Raw genomic sequence first — 20,193 nt, forward strand, 5'->3', positions numbered from 1 at the left:
CTATTCAACAAAACAAATTTTCCATTGTTAAGAACTTCACACAGTTATTCTACAGCTGATCAGGACATTCAGCGAGTTCAACACACTTAGAGCCAACAGAGAGGCAAATAGGTGTACAAAAGAAATTAACAACACATGAAAGCACAGAGCACTGAATACAGAAGTGGTTCTGCTGGAGGTGTTCCTTCTGTATCAGGTCTGAAAATCAGATTTTTCCTATAGCAGTACTGGTGCTCAATGAAATACACAAAGTATTCCTTAAGCCTTCATGTGTTATAGTGAGGTAACAAAACAATTGGTCCTAAAATGAGATGTGAAGACTTCACAAGGAGCCTGCAAAAGAACAAATGCTGGTTTGATACGAGAGGAAGGAAGGTGCAGCCATTTTCCTTGCTTCCCCATAAGCATTCTTGCTGCTACCAGAACATCCACAACCAAAGAGAGAGAGGCATTTAAAACCAAATGTGTGTCACCTGCTGAAATGCCTCTTAACCCAAGTGGCAATCTAAATAATCCATCATAAAAAAAGTATGTTTGGCAGGTGCAGCAGAAACAGTTTGATCCTTTCAGCTTGTGAAATTCCAGTTGAATTTATTATTTTCCCCTCTTATCCAATTAATTTCTGTTGCATACACACATGCACTGCTCTTGCACTTACTGTATCCTAACTACATCATTCAAACCATCCAGTGGCTGAGTTTTACACACAGTCATGCTTCAGTGCGTTGCAAGTCTATTTCCTTCAAGATATATGCTGCCTAATCACCTGATTTCCACAGGAAACAGTCAATCCTTACTCTTAAATCACCATAAAACACAAATTAAGCACCTAAAAAAAAATGGAACATAAGAACAGAATGGAATAGAATGGAATTAACCAGGTTGGAAAAGACTTTTGAGATCATCGAGTCCAACCTATCAACCAACACCATCTCATCAACTCAACCATGGCACCAAGGGCCTTATCCAGGCTCTTCCTAAATACCTCCAGGGATGGTGACTCCACCACCTCCCTGGGCAGCACATTCCAATGGCCAATCTCTCTTTCTATGAAGAACTTCTTCCTAACATCCAGCCTGAACCTCCCCTGGCACAGCTTGAGACTGTGTCCTCTTGTTCTGGTGCTGGTTGCCTGGAAGAAGAGACAAACTCCCACCTGGCTACAACCTCCCTTCAGGGAGTTGTAGAGAGCAATAAGGTCTCTGCTGAGCCTCCTCTTCTCCAGGCTAAATACCCCCAGCTCCCTCAGCTGTGCCAGGGAAAGTTTAGGCTGGAGGTGAGGGGAAAGTTCTTCCCAGAAAGAGTAATTTGCCATTGGAATGTGCTGCCCAGGGAGGTAGTGGAGTCACCATCCCTGGAGGTGGTCAAAAAAGGCTTGGATGTGGCACTTGGAGCCATGGTTTAGTTGTCAGGAGGTGTTAGGTAATAGGTTGGACTTTATCTCTGAGGTCTTTTCCAACCTGGTTGATTCTGTGATTCTATAATCAGTGCCTTCATAGAAACCTCTTCAGCAGTGAGCCTATGTTTATTAACACTTACAGCCTATGTTTATAAATAGCTGAGGACTGGGTTCAGGAGGGAGGGGACAGGCTCTGCTCAGTTGCACCCTGGGATAGGACAAGGGGCATTGGATATAAACTGCAGCACATGAGGTTCCACCTGAACATGAGGAGACTCTGCTCAGTGATGTCCAAGGGCAGGACAAGGGGCACTGGCTGCAAGCCAGGAAATGCCACGGGAACAGAAGGGAAAACTTTTCACTGTCAGAGGCCTGAAGCAGACTGCCCAGAGAGGTGGTGGAGTCTCCTTTCTGGAGACATTCCAAACCTGCCTGAATGTGTTCCTGTGTGACCTACCCTAGGTGCTCCTGCTCTGGCAGGTCGGTTGGACTGGATGATCTTTGGAGGTGCCTTCCAACCCCTGTGACCTTCTTTTTGTTTATATTGAGTTGCTAATCTCCAGCAAAGCAAAGTAAAATTCCCCTTACCCAGTAAGCATGGTGTAAAGCAGAACCCCAAGGCTCCATATGTCACATGCAGCATCATAACCTTGTCTCTTTAAAACCTGGGGGGACACACACACACAAATATATTTACATATGCTTTAGCAATGCTTTGATTTATGCCACAGTTAGAGATTTCAAACTTGCAGTGTTCACAAAGTGATTTCTCTTGTGTAACAAGGAAATAAATCTCTTGGAAGCAAAGTAAGATCCTATCCAAATAAACTGAGGCAGATAAAATGTCCTAGGTGCTTACCTCTGGTGCAACAAAATTTGCTGTGTAACATGGAGTCATCAGGAGGCCGTTTTCTGCTCGGAGCTGTTTTGCAAAGCCAAAGTCACAAATTCTAATTGATTCTGGGTTCCCAGATTCATCAACATAAAGAATATTGCTAGGCTTCAGGTCCCTGTGAACAACCTGAAAAAAAAGAGAAACACAAAGGGCTTTATAATTACCAGTTTGTTACTTAATTTCAAGTCTCCCATCAGCAATCAGTTCCCAGTTTTCTGGTGCTCAGTGGTGTCCAGACTACTACACTTCTCCCTCTGGAAACTCCTAACACTAAAGCTCCCTCCAGATACCCCTCTTTTCCCTAATAGATTTGAAAAGGCAGTTCCAGCTGTCTTGTTCTAAGAGGTATTTCCTACTTCAATTTGTATATCTGCAAGGCTCTTTAAATCAGACTCTCTGCCTTGTAACACCTATAGGGGTCGCAGAGCTCCACAGCTGCTGATGTGCCACTATGCTACAGAACCACACCACAGTACCTGCTCAGCAACCCTCTAGAGTGCATTCTCTTAATTCAGATCATCTCAATCTCAGTGCAAACACTGAAGGCCTGATTAGGAAGGCATTTTAATACAGTTCTACCAAATGATCAGGGGGCTGGAGCACCTCTGCTACAAAGACAGGCTGAGGGAGCTGGGGTTGTTTGGCCTGGAGAAGGCTCCAAGAAGACCTAGAAGTGGCTTTCCAGTACGTGAAGGGGGCTACAAGAAAGCTGCAGAGCGACTGTTTACAAAGGCCTGCAATGATAGGACAAGGAGCAATGGTTTGAAATGAGAGCAGAGCAGATTGAGATTGGATGTTAGGAACAACTTCTTTACCATGAGGGTGGTGGAACACTGCAACAGGTTACCTAGGGAGGTAGTTGAGGCCTCATCCTTGGAGGTATTCAAGGTCAGGCTAGACAAGACTCTGGGCAACCTGATCTAGTAGAGGATGTCCCTTCTGACTGCAGGGGGGTAGGACTAGATGACCTTTGGAGGTCCCTTCCAACCCAAACCATTCTATGATTCTAATGGACTGACATGTCCAAAAAAGCTTGTGCTGGTTCCCAAGTAGCTGTTTTGCTGGGGCTTGGGATGCAAAAATGCTTAACTGTAGAACCTGTTAAAGTTCTAGCGGAATGAATCTGACCTCATTTGAAGCTATAACATAGCCCGAGGCTTAAAAAAACCTGGAATGCACAAGGACAGCCTTTAAAACCTGATGATCTGTTATATTTCCTTCATAAGAGAAATGAGCCTGACGTCTTTGGAGTCTTTGGTGACTTTAAAGGCTGGAAGAGAACAGAGTGGATCTACATGTCTGCTTTTAAATGTTTAAACACTTGCTATGAAAGCCTTTATCTGCCTGATAGTTCTGTGTATTTGATTAACAGGAAACAGCTTTTCATGGCTAAATCTGAATGGTGAATTATTTGGAGAAAGCAATCACATTAGGATGAGATTTCAGAAGCTCTGTCCACTCTCCCAGAAAGCAACCTAAGACCAAGAAGTGTAATACTGCAGTGCCTGCAGGTTGTAAAGCCATTTACCACAGTAAGTCAGCTTAGCAGGGGTTTTTTTACAGAACCACAGAATGTTAGAGGTTGGAAGGGACCTCTGCAGATCATCCAGTCCAACCCCCCTGCCAGAGCAGGAGCACCTAGAGCAGGTCTCACAGGAACACATCAGGCAGGTTTGGAATGTCTCCAGAGAAGGAGACTCCACAACCTCTCTGTCCCACTTTCAGCATGCAAGGACTTTGCAGTTTTCAGATTTAACAAAAGAAATGCTTCAACCTATGGAAACAAGAACCTTGTAAGCTGAAATACACAAATGATACTAAAATAATCAACTTGGCAGTAGGTGTTAATGGAAACATGCTGGCTTGAGATGTCAGTGTATGAGAGACCTGGCTCCCACAGGCCTCATTTTTGGTGGTTGTAATTAGAATCTTTTTTTATCTAAGCAACAAGTGAAACATCTTTCACTGCTCCAAGAGGCAGAAGGCAAAAAACACCTACATTTTTTTATTGTAGTGGTGGTTAGTGCTGTTTTCAGGCTCACGGGATGTTAGGGGTCAGAAGGGACCTCCAAAGATCGAGTCCAATGCCCCTGCCAGAGCAGGACCATAGAATCCAGCACAGGTCACACAGGAACACATCCAGACAGGGCTTGACAGTCTCCAGAGAAGGAGACTCCACAACCTCTCTGGAAACCCTGTTCCAGTGCTCTGGGACCCTTACAGTAAAGAAGTTCTTCCTCATGTTGAAGTGGAACTTCCTGTGCTGTAGTTTCCATCCACTGCCCCTTGTCCTACCACAGGGTAGGAGCAGAGGCTGTCCCTTCCTTCCTGACAACCCAGCCCTCAGATATTTATAGACATTCATTAGATCCCCTCTCAGACCCCCTCCCCTCTTCTCTCCAGACCAAAAGTTGGCTTTTTTCCTTTTCTAAATAGATCCTAAAAGGGGTGGAAAGGCAGAAGTGGCCAACGGAAGCAGCACAGAGCTGGGGATTTGGCAGTCTGTTTCTTGTACTTATTTCTGGAAGATGGGGAAGCAGTTCTCAAGTGGGAGGAAGAGAAGTGTAAGTCTAGTGCAGATCCAAATGCTGATTCCTAAGCAATCAAAATGTTATGTCAAAGAACAATAAATCAAATATCTTCCTGTATGAAGGTGAACTTCATCAAGATGTTCAGCTTGCTTAGGTTATATTGGTACCTTCCACAGAAAGAGCAATTTTAATTCGGAGCAATAAAAAAGAGCAAAATCAACATGCAGGACACTTGAGGTATTTTTAGCAATATGGTTTTGATTAGGAGTCTCAAGCAGCACACAGAAGCATTCTGCTCCACCATGACATGTTGCTGTTTGTTTGTCCTTTTTATGATGCCTGTTGCGCGAACCTTTAATGGTTGTGTGCCAACCTTTCACAACAGGTTGGGTGACAACTGTAAGCATTGCTTACCCTGGAGAGGAGGATTCAATCCCTTCCTTGGATAATTTTTCTTGTTTACTTCCAAATGCAACACAGCTTGTCATTCTTGCCATGGAATTCTCTTACTGGCCTCTCCTGGCTTTAAACTACTTCCCCAGCCTCCAAATTAACTTCCTGAAGCATTCATTTTATTTCTCCTAACAGCTGTCTACAACTTCCTGGCCCCATGGTACAGGAAGTAGCAGTCATAAACCATGGTCTTGAAACCCAAGAAGTGGAACAAATTACAAGTGTGATAGGTGGAAAACAAAGTTTCAGGATGGGGGTGGAATTGCATTGGGTCCCATGGCTAAGCAACAGCACCGGTCACAGAATCACAGAAAGCATCCAGCTGGAAGAGACCTCCAAGATCACCCAGTCCAACCTTCCACCCAGCACTGAAGGGTCAACACTAAACCATGTCTCTAGGCACCAGCTCCACACACTGCTTAAACATCCCCAGGAATGGTGTCTCCAGCACTGCCCTGGGTAGAACATTCCAGTGTTTGAGAACCCTTCCAGTGCAGAAATATTTCCTAACATCCAGCCTGAACCTCCCCTGCTGCAGCTTGGAACCATCTCCTCTGGTCCTGTTGCCTGCCAGCAAGGAGCAGAGGCTGCCCTCTCCTCACTCCAAGCTCCCTTCAGGTAGCTGTAGAGAGAAATGAGGTCTCCCTGAGCCTCCTCTTCTCCAGCCTGAACACCCCCAGCTCCCTCGGCCCCTCCTCACAGCCCAGACCTCTCCCCAGCCTCGTTGCCCTTCTCTGGACATATTCAAGCATCTCAATATCCTTCTTGAATTGAGGAGCCCAAACTGGACACAGGACTCAAGGTGTGGCCTAACCAGTGCTGAGTACAGGGCAGAATGGCCTCCCTGCTCCTGCTGGCCACACTATTCCTATTATAGGCCAGGATGCCATTGGCTTTCTTGGCCACCTGGGCACACTGCTGGCTCATGTTTAGGTGGCTGTCAACCAGTACCCCCAGGCCCCTCTCTGCCTGGCTGCTCTCCAGCCACTCTGACCCCAGCCTGTAGCACTGCAGGGGGTTGTTGTGACCAAAGTGCAGCACCCAGCACTTGGACTTGTTAAATACCATCCTGTTGGACTCCACCCATCTGTCCAGCCTGGCAAGGTGCAGCCTATCTTGTAGGTACCTTTATTATTTGACTTCAGGCAGTTACACAGAAATACAACATAAAACTACTTCCACAGCATGTGTTTCGGTAAGTCAGAAGCCTACAATCTGTTATGTTCCACTGCTGATTTTAATGGAAGGAACTCATTCTCATTAGCAATCTGTACTGAAATGGGAATAGCAAACATCACTGATTTTATTATTTCAACACAGATCCCTGCTGCAGTGTAATTAGGTTATCAAAAAAACCTACTTAATTACCACAGAGAAGGACATAACGAGATGTGAGTTTCTACTTCTGAAAGAGAAGAACGTTCACATTTGTAAGCATTTGGAGCAGGATGAAAACTTACCCCTTGTGCATGGAGATATTCAACTGTTTTGGTTATTGTGAACAGCACTGCACTGGCTTCTCTTTCTGAGAAAAATTTTTGCCTAAGAATTTTATCCAGCAGTTCTCCTCCCTTCATAAGTTCTGTTACTACATAGACATATTTTCCATCATCATATACCTGCAAGAAAGAACAGAGAGATGTCAGCTTCAAAACTTTTCTTCTCTGCTGTATGCCCCATAAAGTTTTGCTGACGGAGCCCTCAACACAGGAAGGACATGGACCTGATGGAGCAGGTCCAGAGGAAGGCCACACAGATGATCAGGGAATTGGAGCACCTCTGCTATGAGGACAGGCTGAGGGAGCTGGGGGTGTTCAGCCTGGAGAAGAGAAGGCTCCAGGGAAACCTAAGAGCAGCCTTCCAGTACCTGAAGGGGGCTACAGGAAGGGTGCAGAGGGACTGTTTCCAAAGCCATGGAGTGATAGGAATAGATTGAAACTTCAGGAGGGGAGATTTAGACTGGAGATTAGGAACAAGTTCTGCACCATGAGGGTGGTGGCACACTGCAACAGGTTGCCCAGGGAGGTAATTGAGGCCTCATCCATGGAGATACTCCAGGTCAGGCTTGACAAGGCTCTGGACAACTTTCTCTAGTGGAGAATGTCCCTGCTGACTGCAAGGGGGGGTTAGATTAGATGACCTTTGGAGGTCCCTTCCAACCCAAACCATTCTCCAATTGTATGAAAGAAATTAAGAAGTAGTAATAAAGAGAAACCAGTCTAATTCAGGCAAAACCAGAGCTAATTCTAGAGGCAATGATTGCCCCAAATCACAAATATGAACAGAGATCCTTCCAAGTGAACAGGCAGAAAAGAAAAACACAACATATAAATTCAAGTTCACCTCAAATACTCGTTGTAAACTGAAGTTAATGCATCCAAAGCTATGATAAAAGCTTACAACTTATACATTACTCTGCACACAAAACCTATACCACAGTCTACACTTGCATGGATTTTATCTTCTACAGAAATAACACCTGAGAATTTTCACCAGAGGGCACTAGAGACTGAACTATACCAAGGCTTGGTTTAAGGTATATTTAAGCACTGCATTTCAGTTGCACTTTCTTGTGGTTTTATCTTCATCCAGAAAGTGGTCCCTGCTTTAGCAAACCATTTCACAGCCTCGCTTCCCTATTATTATTTCAACCTGGTTTTTATGGTAGAGTTGGGACTGTTCACAGATTCACAGAATGGTTTAGGTTGGAAGGAACCTTACAGATCATCTATTTCCAACCACCTGCCATGGGCAGGGACACCTTCCACCAGCCCAGGTTGCTCATCCTTGAGCACCTCCAGAGAGGGGGCATCTACGAGTTCCCTGGGCAACATGTTCCAGTGTCTCACCACCCTCACTGGAAAGAATTTCTTCCTCATCTCCAGTCTAAATTTGCCCTCCCCAAGCTTCAATCTATTCCCTCTCATCCTATTGAAAAAGAGAAATAGGTAACAGGTCAATTTAAATTAAAAGTAAAAAAGGACTTTTAGTCCAAATTCTCTCATCCTAAGATGCCTGTAAAACACAGGCCACTAAAATTCTAAGCTTAGAATTTTTGTGTGCTTTTAACTATGCTAAAAGGATTCATTTTCTCACCAAAACAAGGGGGAGAGTGTTAAAGAAATCACTGTGCAGGTTTTATAAGCTTATGACCTTAAGGAGAAGGCAGGATGGGTTTCTATCTTCTTCTTTGTTCAGCAATTCCCTCCCACCCCCCATGAAACATAACTGGCTGATCATCTGACTCTGTTTGTATTCAGACTTTAAACATTGCACAGTATTTAGAAGCAGAATGGTCTAATTCTAGCTACTAAACTGGCATGTTAGATTGTAATTTCTGTTTTAAACATGCATACTCCCTCTGATCCTGGTACATGAGGAAATAAACTTAGTTCATTTGACATGGACCTGAGCTAGATTCTATGGCCCTGCTTTGGACTTGATGATCTCCTTGGGTCCCTTCCAATCCTTGACATCCTGTGGTCCTGGGACATCACAGGGGACACACATCTTGGTACTGGGGGTATTCAAGCAAAATTTGCATCTGGTTACTTTTTCCCTGCTTAACCCTTGCTGGCCCTGCTGCCTGCTTAAAACCTAAACTCTACCCCAAACAAACCTCCCTCTCCACCCAGCTTCCCTAATAGGGTTATCAATTTAGCTGTTTGCCCTGGTGAAGTTTTCTTCAGCTAGGTGCACAGCATCATGTGATGCTAGCTTTTCAAATGAACTCCTGGCACATCAAATAGCTGTCAGGCAAATTGGAAGAACCTATAGTAGAGAAACAGATGTAGGTGGATGAACAGAATGCAATGCAGTGAAGAAAGAGGGCATGGTGTCTGCAAAGTGAAGTAAGATTTCACATATACCTACACCTGGGTGAGGGCAATCCCAATCACAGATATAGGTTGGGTAAAAAGTGGCTCAAGAGCAGTTTTGAGAAGGACTTGTGGGTGTGAATTAATGAAAAGAAAGCTCCAGTGAGACCTTAGAGCAGCCTTCCAGTACCTGAAGGGGGCTACCAAAAAGCTGGGAAGGGACTCCTCACCAGGGCTTGTAGTGATAGGGTGAGATGGAATGGATTGAAGCTTGAGGAGGGCAGATTTAGACTGGAGATGAGGAAGAAATTCTTTCTAATGAAGGTGGTGAAACACTGGAACAGGTTGCCCCCAGGAGGCTGTGGATGCCCCCTCCCTGGAGGTGTTCAAGGCCAGGTTGGATGGGGCCTTGAGCAACCTGGGCTGGTGGAAGGTGTCCCTGTCCGTAGCAGGGGGGCTGGAATGAGACGATCTTTAAGGTCTCTTCCAAACTAAACCGTTCTATGAATCTATGAATATATATAGGAGAGGGAGGCAGGATATCCTGTATTCAGGTGTTTGAAATACTTCTGAAAAGATTCTTTAGCTCATGCTTTAAATAACTCAAAACAGGACAGAAGTTCTGTTACAGAGTAGTGGCTAATAGGTAAAAAAGGGTCAAACACATAAAATAGTCTGGCACAGGAAGTTTCTAGGTAATGCTTTGCTGGAAGCTGTGTGCTTCCTCCATTCTTACACTGTTTCCTAGGCATCCACTACTGGCCACTGTCAGAGGCAGGATATTGGTTAAGAAGGACATCTGATTTAGCACAATATAGCTCCTGCTTTTGTTTGTGTACTGTGCAACTGAAAAAGACCACTGATAACAATCAGAAGGAAAAACCCCAGAGGACTGACCACTGCAGAAAGAACTTAAGTCTTTTAAATATCTATTGTTTCCAACACCTTCAGGATTAAACTGCATTAAAAACTGAGGCAAGAATGAAAATTTCCATCCTAAACTGATTTCCAATACTCTTACATTTGTTCTTGAAATACATGGGGGGAAAAACAGAGAATTTCTTGCAGAATAGTAATGTCCAATGCCATGCACTTAAGTGCTGAAAGATGTATTTTGCCATTTCAAAAAGGACATGTTTGAGTTTTGGTGTGGAACTGAATGAAAAATTGAGTCAAATCACACAGTATCACAGAACATTAAGGGTTGGAAGGGACCTCCAGAGATCATCCAGTCCAACCCCCCTGCCAGAGCAGGGGCACCTAGAGCAGGCTACACAGGAATGCATCCAGGTGGGTTTGCAAAGTCTCTAGCGGAGACTCCACAACCAGTCTGCTCCAGGGCTCCATTACCCTCACCATACAGAAGGGTCTCCTTGTGTTGAAGTGAAATCTTCTGTGTTCCAGCTTGTACCTGTTGTTCCTTGTCCTATCAGTGGGCACTGCCAAACAGAGCCTAGCACCTTTATCTGGACACCCACCCGTCAGATATTGATAGGCATTGATCAGATCCCCTCTCAGCCTTCTCTTCTCCAGACTAAACAGCCCCAGGCCTCTCAGCCTCTCCTCACAGGGGAGATGCTCAAGTCCCCTAATCATCCTCATGGCTCTCTGTTGGACTCTCTCCAGCAGCTTCCTTTCCCTCTTGAACTGGGGAGCCCAAAAATGATCATCAGGTCCAAGTTCACCACCAAACCACATCACTAAGAGCCACAACTAAATGACCTTTAAACACACACAGGGATGGTGTGTTTACCTCCCTGGGCAGCCTGTTCCAATGCTTGACCACTCTTGCAGGGAAAAAATGCTTCCTGATGTCCAGCCTGAACCTCCTGTGGCGCAGCTTGAGGTTGTTCCCCCTTGTTCTGTCACTACTTACCTGCTCTCTCAGGTAGAAGAGACCAGCACCTACCTCTCTACATTGTCTTTTCAGGGAGCTGTAGAGAGTCGTCTTCTTCCTCACACTAAACAGTCCCAGTTCCCTCAGCTGCTCTTCATCAGATGCATTCTCTAGGCCCTTTCAGCTTAGTTGCTTTTCTCTGCACCCACTCCAGCCCCTCAATGTCCCTCTTGTATTGAGGTACCCAAAACTGAACGCAGCACTTGAGGTGTGGCCTCACCAGTGCTGAATACAGGGGGAAAATCCCTGCCCTACCCCTGCTGGTCACACCATTGCTAATCCCAGCCAGGACGCTACTGGCTTCCTTGGCCACCTGGGCACATTGCTGGCTCGCATTTAGCCACTTGTCCATTAGAAAAACCCCAGGTGCCTTTCTGCTAGGGGTTTCCAGCCACACTTCCCCAAGCCTGGAGCGTTGCATGGGGTTGTTGTGGCTCAAATACAGAATTACAGAATACAGAATTAACCAGGTTGGAAAAGACCTCAGAGATCATCAAGTCCAACCTATCACCCAGCACCATCTAATCAACTAAGCCATGGCACTGAGTGCCTCATCCAGTCTCTTCTTAAACACTTCCAGGGATGGTGACTCCACCACCTCCCTGGGCAGCACATTCCAAAGGCTAATCTCTCTGGGAAGAATTTCTTCCTACCATCCAGCCTAAACCTCCCCTGGCACAGCTTGAGACTGTGTCCTCTTGTTCTGTCACAGGTTGTCTGGGAGAAGAGACCAACCCCCTCCTTGCTACAACCTCCCTTCAGGTAGCTGTAGACAGCAATAAGGTCTCCCCTGAGCCTCCTCTTCTCCAAGCTAAACACCCCCAGCTCCTTCAGCCTCTCCTCATAGGGCTGTGCTCCAGACCCCTCACCAGCCTTGTTCCCCTCATCTGGACATGTTCCAGCATCTCAACATCTTTCTTAAATTGAGGAGCCCAGAACTGGACACAGTACTCGAGGTGTGGCCTAACCAGTGCTGAGTACAGGGCAGGATGACTTCCCTGCTCCTGCTGGACACACTATTGCTGATGTAGGCCAGGATGCCATCAGCCTTCTTGGCCATCTGGGCACACTGCTGGCTCCTGTTCAGCCTACTCTCAACCACTACCCCCAGGTCCCTTTCTGCCTGGCTGCTCTCAGCCACTCTGACCCCAGCCTGTAGCACTGCATGGGGTTGTTGTGGCCAATGTGTAGAACCCTGCACTTAGATGTGTTCAATCTCATGCCCTTGGACTCTGCCCATCTGGCCATCCTGGCAAGGTCCCTAAATGCAGGGCCCAGCCCTTGGCCTTGTTGACCTTGCATTAGGACACCTTTTAATCTGTAAATGCTGGAAAATATGAATGCTTGGCATCTCTCAAATTAGGAAGTGGTCTGCAGTAAGGCCTTCAACGTGCTACTTACATCTTTTAGGGTAATAATATTTGGATGCTGTCCATAGCGCAGTAAGATTTCGATCTCCTCCGTTGGGTCTCTTTTACTCTTGTCAATAATCTGTAAGAGCAAACAGATACATATTGGTGTCATGCTTTTTGTCAGTGTTACACAGTGTAACAGTTTGGTGTGCTCACTAGCAGAAAGGGAGCAGCAGTGTTTATTGTTGCTGGCAAGTGGCACAGATTACAACCCAAACAAAGCTTGCTCAACTGGAACAGTAAAGGCAAAGCACCAAAAAATGCTTGAAAAAGATGGGGAAAAAATAGAATCTGTCAGTTAAAAATAATTGTGGAGGGTAAATGATCTGAGCCCTCCACCTGTGAGAGATAACACAAGGCTCTTTACTAGGGAAGACCTCAGACCCTCATTATCTAATCAAATAGGAGGTTCCCAGTTTGACCTGAGATACTGGTTCGATGGTGCTAAGGAACTGACTGTCATGAAGCTCACCTCAAATATTTGTGCACCAGAGGATAAAGACAGGAAATTAAGGGGATCAAAAATAAGAAAAAGGAAACATTTCTCAGAAGTTAACTCAGATAAGCATTCCAGTATGGTAGTTCACTTGAATCTCAGGAGCCTTGCTGTCAGGCTCTGAAGTGCTCCCTGTGCAAACAGGCAAAATATTCTATTTCCACACTCAAAAAGTATTCTTATTCCTCTCCTTCCTCCCCCCCCATCTCCTTCTGAACTACAAAATTTCCTCTAATGTCTTCTCTGTCTTATCCTTTGCTCCTCTTGACATCCTTAAATCCTTATGGCTACCAGCATCAACCTAACACACTGGACATTAATCACCTGATTATTTTTCTTGATTCCTTGAGACAAAATAAAAAAGCCTCAACAGAGGCCACAGAAGAGCAAGGCAATATTCAGAACAACCATTGCAGCCCAAAGAATTAACAGCTGTGCCAGTACTTCCTTTCAGCTTCAAGAAATTTCAGGTCAAATTTGGTCCTGGCCAGAGCCAGACTACAGACAAGTATGTAAGCAGCAGATTGAAACTACATAGCTTCCAGTAGCCAATCTGCATACAAGAATACAGCCAAACATACTAAAAGATGTCAAATGAGGAGACAAATGAAGTAGTAAATTCCTCAAATAAAAAAGATAACTGCCTCACAGTATGGGATTTTTTTTTAACCTCCTCTCTTCCTTCTGCCTTCCCCCCCCCTTTTTTTTTTCTTTCCCCCTTCACCCCCCCCCCCCCCTTTCTTTCATTAAAATCTGCTCATTTGTACTTCTGCTTTCACAGCAACCATTCAGCCCCACAGCAGTATACAGGCAAACAAAAATACCCTTAGCATTCCACTTCTGGGACCTCTACTGATTTCGACTTAGTATTTCATGCCTTCAAAAAAGGTACTAGAAGGCTTTATAGAGTAACATAAAAACAACACTAAAAACCCTGTTTAAAAAAACAAAGCAAAAGGAGAGCTGAAATTTATTCTGGGTGCTGTAGCAGAGTCATGCACTGTTATAAACTAGCCATTAGACAATGTATGGATCTCCTTTGGAAGCAAACCCCACATACCCATCTATATTGAAATAAAAGTAAGCAATCATTACCTTAAAACATTAGGAAAAGTCATGTAAGCTTTTCCTTCTAGAAGCAGTCTTGGAACTCCCAGCCTTCTTTACCCTGATTACATAGGTGTTTCAAAGAGCTAAGGTTCCTTTTCACCACCCAAACCAGCAGAGAGATAACAAACCCCATAGCAATTCAATACATCTGCCAGGAAATCTTCTGTTAGCTTGATGAGCATAACTCACATTTGCATCTAAAATTCTTTTCTATTAAACAAGTTCTTCATTTTCTATCTTCTTTGTAGCCAATAAATTAATGATGCCCAACATCTACAGTGCTAAAGCCTGAAAACTGTGTTCTGTGACAAATTACCTTCACGGCATATTCCATGTTGGAAGCTTTATGAATACACCTCTTGCAGATGGAGTAAGATCCAACTCCAATATCTTCCTTGACTTCATATCCATCAGTAAACTGGATGCTGTTCCTGTGCAACTGCTACCAAAATAACATTATCAATTGATGAATATTCTAAATATGTAACTGATCACAGAACATATCTAGTTGGAAGAGACCTCCAAGCTCATCCAGTCCAACCCTTGACCCAACACTAAATCATATCCCTAAGTGCCAGGTCCACAGGCTGCTTGACCAGCCCCAGGGATGGCTACTCAAGCACTGCCCTGGACAGACCATTCCAATAGTTGAGAACCCTTCACAGGAAGAAATATTTCTGATTGATCCTTATAATAAAAAGAAGTTTAGGGAATCCTGCTGATGTGTTCTGTATTTTGAACAGATGGCTCTGAGTTGGCCAGGGTAGTCTAAGTAACTGCTACCTTTGCTTTGATATCAGCAGGAGGAAAATTAGACATTAGCCATGTTGTAGATAATGCACACTGGACTTCAGAAACTGTCAACATTGTATTTCTGCCTATTAATTCATTAAAGACAGACTCTCCAAAACAAAGCTGATCAAAAAAATTGCATGATAAATTAATGGTAAAAAACAAAAGGATTGCTCATTCTGTTCTCTGAATAGCTGAAAAAAAGTCAGACATACTAAGCAGCAAGATTTTAAGTGGAAGTTGCATGGAATGGCAGTCAAAAAGCCTGTCAGAGGAATGAAAAAGATGACAGAAGGGCAAGTGCTGACTCCTGTAATGGAAGGAAGTGGTGCTCTGGAAGGAGGAGTTTGTGCAAAGGATGCAAAGCGTTGGCAGGAAACCATCTGGGCATCCTGCAGCACAGCAAAGAGGAAATAGGAGTGAGGAAGTGGTTGAGGGGCACAGATGAGAAGGCAGCAGAGAAATAAACGTTTACAAGAGGAGGAAACTGTATACAAAGGAAGAATTGCACCCACAAACCTATGTGGGAATGAAGGAACACAGAAAAGCTTGCAGAAGCTTTTAGCTGGGCTCTAGGAACAGAACTCATTCTGACACAGACCAAATCAGCTTCTTTAGAATGGAAAAGGATGTAAAACCCCTTGAAATGTAAAGGTTTATGACCCATGAAACAGGAAATGTGTACATATGAGAGTGCTGTGATTATACGAGACTTAATGAGAGGATTAATGAAATATGAGAGCTGTTTGTGTTCTCAATCAATTGTTTTTAAAAGAATTTCTCAAGCATTTACAAAATACCCTTGCAGTGAGAAATGCTCAAGCATACAACAAACCTTTCTATTCCTACCTATACACCAATATGTTTCCAACACAACTTAGATCAGCAGTTTGCTTTCACAATCTGCTCTTCCTCTTTAATTGGAATTATTACAGAATGTTAGGGGTTGGAAGGGACCTTGAGAGATCATCCAGTCCAACCCCCCTGGCCAAAGCAGGAGCACCTAGAGCAGATCACACAGGAATGCATCCAGGTGGGGTTGGAATGTCTCCAGAGAAGGAGACTCCACAACCTCTCTGGGCAGCCTGCTCCAGGGCTCTGGCAACCTCACAGGGAAAATTTTTCCTGCTGTTCCCTTGGAACCTCCTCTGCTCCAGCTGGCACCCAGTGCCCCTTGTCCTATCATTGGACATCCCTGAGCAGAGCCTGGCTCTGTCCTCCCCACACTGCCCTGCAGATCTTTATCCCCAGCAATGAGGGCAGCCCTCAGGCTCCTCTACTCCAAGCTTATGAGCCCCAGCTCCCTCATCCAGGCCTCACAGGGAGATGTTCCACTGCCTGCAGCAGCTTGGCGGCTCTGCGCTGGACTCTGTCAAGCAGTTCCCTGAGGTCCTTCTTGAACTGAGGGGCCCAGAACTCAACACAATTATTCCAGATGCAGCCTCACCACAGCAGCAGAACCTCTCTCAACCTACTAACCACAGCCCTTCTAATCCACCCCAGGATGTCATTGACCTTCTTGGCTACAAGGGCACATTGGTGGCTCATGCTTCTGTCCACCAGGATTCCCAGGACCCTTTCCCCTATGCTGCTCTCCAACAGGTCCATCCCCAACCTAGCTTGGTATATGGGGTTGCTCTGTCTCAGATGCAGGACTCTACACTCATCCTTGTGTCATTGCTGCAAATTTCTCCCCACCCAACTCAATTAAAAATTTCTTTTATCCCAGTTATTCAAAGCAGAAAAAGGAGGCAGAAATACACTTTATTGCAGAGGTCTTCCATTTTTCTTTCCTGCACATACATCTGATTGTTTTCCCCACTGGCTGTCAACTCTCCAGTGCTGAAGCATGCTTTCAGAATGACCTCAGCTTCTTAAAGAGACAAGGCATAACTCTCCCTCATTCTAGCATGAGGTCCACCTTTCCTGTCTCACACAAAACATCGTGGAGCTGGAGTGGGTGCAAAGAAGAGCAACTAAGCTGGTGAAGGGCCTAGAGAATGAGTCTGTTGAAGAGTGGCAGAGGGAACTAAGAGTGAGGAAGAAGAGGCTGAGGAGAGTCCTTGTCACCCTCTACAGTTCACTGAAAGGACAATGCAGAGAGGCTGGTGCTGGTCTGTTCTTGAAGGCATTTAGTGATAGAACAAGAGGAAATGGCCTCAGGGCTGCACCAGGGGAGATGTAGGCTGGACATGAGGAAAAAACCTTTTCCCTGCAAGAGTGGTCAGGCACTGGCAGAGGCCAATACTGCTTGGAAGCTGAAGGTTGTGTGCATACTGTGACACCAAAAATATTGGTGTGGGAGGGCTAGATTATGTCCTGGGTCATGGTTTCCAAAGCATTCATCCAGATAAAAGTCACAACCATACTCCAGTGCTTCCTGTTGCACTGCTGGAATCAACTGATACTTTCATGTGTAGGGGAAAAAAATGTGTTACTGCCCTCCACCTTGTAACTATGGATTCAGTTAAAGAGTTCATAGAATCAACCAAGTTGGAAAAGACCTCAGAGACCATCAAGTCCAACCTATTACATAGTACTTAACACCTCCTGACAACTAAACCATGGCTTCAAGTGCCACATCCAATCCTTTTTTGAACACCTCCCTGGGCAGCACATTCCAATGGCCAATCTCCCTTTCTGGGAAGAACTTTCTCCTCACCTCCAGCCTAAATCTCCCCTGGCACATCCTGAGACTGTGTCCTCTTGTTCGGGTGCTGGTTGCCTGGGAGAAGAGACCAAGCCCCAGCTGCCTACAACCTCCTTTCAGGTAGGTATAGAGAGCAAGAAGGTCTCCCCTGAGCCTCCTCTTCTCCAGGCTAAACACTCCCAGCGCCCTCAGCCTCTCCTCACAGGGCTGTGCTCCAAACCCCTCCCCAGCCTCATTGCCCTTCTATGGACACACTGAAGTGTCTCAATGTCCTTCTTAAATTGAGGAGCCCAGAACTGGACACAGTACATAGAGTAGAATGTACATAGTACTCAGTGCATAGAGTAGAATGTCTTCATTGAAGGCTTGAAGCCTGCATTCTCTCCCATGACTGCTCACAGGTCCTGCGCCCTTTGGAGGCTTTGTATGGATAAAATAATTTATCTTTACTTTTCTTGTGAAGCTGGTAACGCCTGTCAGGATACTTCATTCTGTGATGAGGGAAAGAGTCCCTCCACCAAGAGACAGCAATGCTGCTTTACTGACTTATTTTTGTACAGCAGAGGTACTCACCTGGACAATCGAGTGCACTCCAACTGTCTGCATTGCTTGGCTTTCATCATCTGATGTAATAGCTACAAAACTAAATCCCCGGAAAAGCTGGTGTGCATTAGCACTGGGTGGGATGCCAGGTGAGTCTGAAAAAAGAATTCATCTACTTACAAGCAGAGTTTGTGAAGTTGAGAGATGAGATTATGTCTAACTCTGAAGAGCAAGCCACACTTTTATTCTAGAAAGCACACAGAAAGCAGAATTTGCAGAAAGCCCTTCTGAGGATCAAAATGCAAATCATTACTGAAGTGTTCTGCATAAAGCATCAAGTGGTAAACAGTGGCTACAGAGCTCCTACTGCTGCCAGACAATCTCCTTGCACAGAAAGCAGTACTTTGCAGAAAATATTTACATATGGCAGAATGTCTGTTATATTTAGAGAGAAGCAGTCAAATATTGGCAACACCCTAAATTAGCAAAGGCACAAACTTCTATCATGTTTTGAATGAAGAAGTGGAAAGCTACGTAGAGGCAGATTGTACTGCAGCACAACTTGGCCACCCAAAGCCTGCCATGATTCAGCTTCTACAGAGAGATACTATGCAGAGTCACCACCAAGAATTACACGAAGCCACAGACTATAGCCTTTAAGGAGACAGAGACACAGAATCATTCTGGGATCAAATAAGATCACTTGGATAAGTAGAGTTTCATAGTATCATAGTATCATTCAGGGTTGGAAGGGACCACAAGGGTCATCTAGTTCCAACCCCCCTGCCATGGGCAGGGACACCCCACACTAGATCAGGCTGGCCAGAACCTCATCCAGCCTGGGCTTAAACACCTCCAGGGACGGGGCCTCGACCACCTCCCTTGACAACCCATTCCAGGGTTTCACCACTCTCATGGTGAAGAACTTCCTCCTCACATCCAGCCTGAATCTCCCCACCTCCAGCTTCATTCCATTCCCCCTAGTCCTGACACTACCTGAGATCCTGAGAAGTCCCTCCCCAGCCTTCCTGTAGGCCCCCTTCAGATACTGGAAGGCCACAATTAGGTCACCTCAGAGCCTTCTCTTCTCCAGACTGAACAACCCCAACTCCTTCCATCTGTCCTCATAGGAGAGGTGCTGAAGTTGAACTTCAGCATAGTTTTGTTTCAGCTGAGAATGACTTTATTTTTAACCCAGGACCATTCAGTTGTCTTTCATGGTATAACTAAGCCAAAGATCACAAAAGCATCCATGAACAATGGAAGACTTGTGTGTGAGCATTTATTTAACCCAAGACCACCTGGATGATCAAGACACCTTACATAAGCTGAAGAGGAAGAATGTTTGTAAGTTTTGAATATGGAAACTGTTTAATTAATGTCTTTTTTTTTTTTTCTTTTACCTTTTGGAGTTTTTGCTGTAAACTCAGGGTCAAAATAAAATGTGTCTTCTGGTCTGCCAGTTGCAGGTTTAAAAGGGGTATGAATTTCTCTCCTGTACAATTTCTGAAGAGAACACACAAGCCAGGGTGAATTAAAAACATTACACCACAGCACCCAACACTTCACTCAGACATTTACTGAATTAAGTTTGAATTAGATACTCACATTCCAATCTATTTTGGAAAAGAATGCATGCCTCTTAATTTCTTCAACCCCATCTGGACCTGCTCCTTTTATAAGGAAAAAAAAAAAATGGCTGTGAATTATCATCTTGGTCAAAGGAAGAAAAAATTGCATTCCTTATGTCTTCTGTGTTAATTTTACAGGCAGAAATAGTGGAAGGAATGAATTTCTGGATCCTTAGAAGAGCAAACAGGCACACTCTGTTCTCACTTCAAACTGGAAAAGTCATTTAGTGAATTTAATGAGCACTGATGTTATCAATGTTATGATCAGAAGTATTCTGCTGAACACTTTACCTAATCTGTTTGCTGGGTTTCTTTTGAAGAGCATTCGCAGGAGACTCTGTGCTTCAGGACTCAAGAACTGGGGCATTCCAAGTTTGGCCCTAGAGAACAAAAATAGTTAATAGCAAACAAACATATTGAGGGGAAAATTAACTCCTCATTCCTCCTCTCCTCTGTCATTCAAAAAAATTCCTAACAAATAAAATTGGCATCGCTTAGAAACTGCCTTCAGACATCAGAAACAGAGCAAAAGTGCCGTCAGTCATGTCAAATTAGAATTAGGGTTC

General features: G+C 44.8%; 1 protein-coding gene across 7 annotated transcripts in view; it reads right to left on the reverse strand.

The window, feature by feature from the left end:
• The window catches only part of RPS6KA3 (ribosomal protein S6 kinase A3), a 92,125-nt gene that overhangs the window by 6,709 nt on the left and 65,223 nt on the right, over positions 1-20,193 (reverse strand). For 5 of the 7 annotated variants that reach the window (XM_068144765.1, XM_068144769.1, XM_068144766.1 and 2 more), the window contains 9 exons: positions 19,919-20,007; positions 19,605-19,669; positions 19,400-19,502; positions 18,027-18,151; positions 14,328-14,453; positions 12,395-12,484; positions 6,739-6,897; positions 2,259-2,420; positions 1,988-2,064 (listed from right to left, as the gene is read on the reverse strand). In XM_068144765.1, coding sequence (XP_068000866.1) covers positions 1,988-2,064; positions 2,259-2,420; positions 6,739-6,897; positions 12,395-12,484; positions 14,328-14,453; positions 18,027-18,151; positions 19,400-19,502; positions 19,605-19,669; positions 19,919-20,007 — 996 coding nt within the window. Of the gene's footprint in view, positions 1-30; positions 830-1,987; positions 2,065-2,258; positions 2,421-6,738; positions 6,898-12,394; positions 12,485-14,327; positions 14,454-18,026; positions 18,152-19,399; positions 19,503-19,604; positions 19,670-19,918; positions 20,008-20,193 lie in introns of those variants that run through there. The other 2 variants (XM_068144768.1, XM_068144763.1) reach the window with 2 other exon arrangements.

Source organism: Melanerpes formicivorus, unplaced genomic scaffold (genome assembly GCF_026170545.1).
Source record: "Melanerpes formicivorus ecotype bairdi unplaced genomic scaffold, bMelFor1.0.p_v2 SCAF_11, whole genome shotgun sequence".
Taxonomy (NCBI): Eukaryota; Metazoa; Chordata; class Aves; order Piciformes; family Picidae; genus Melanerpes; species Melanerpes formicivorus.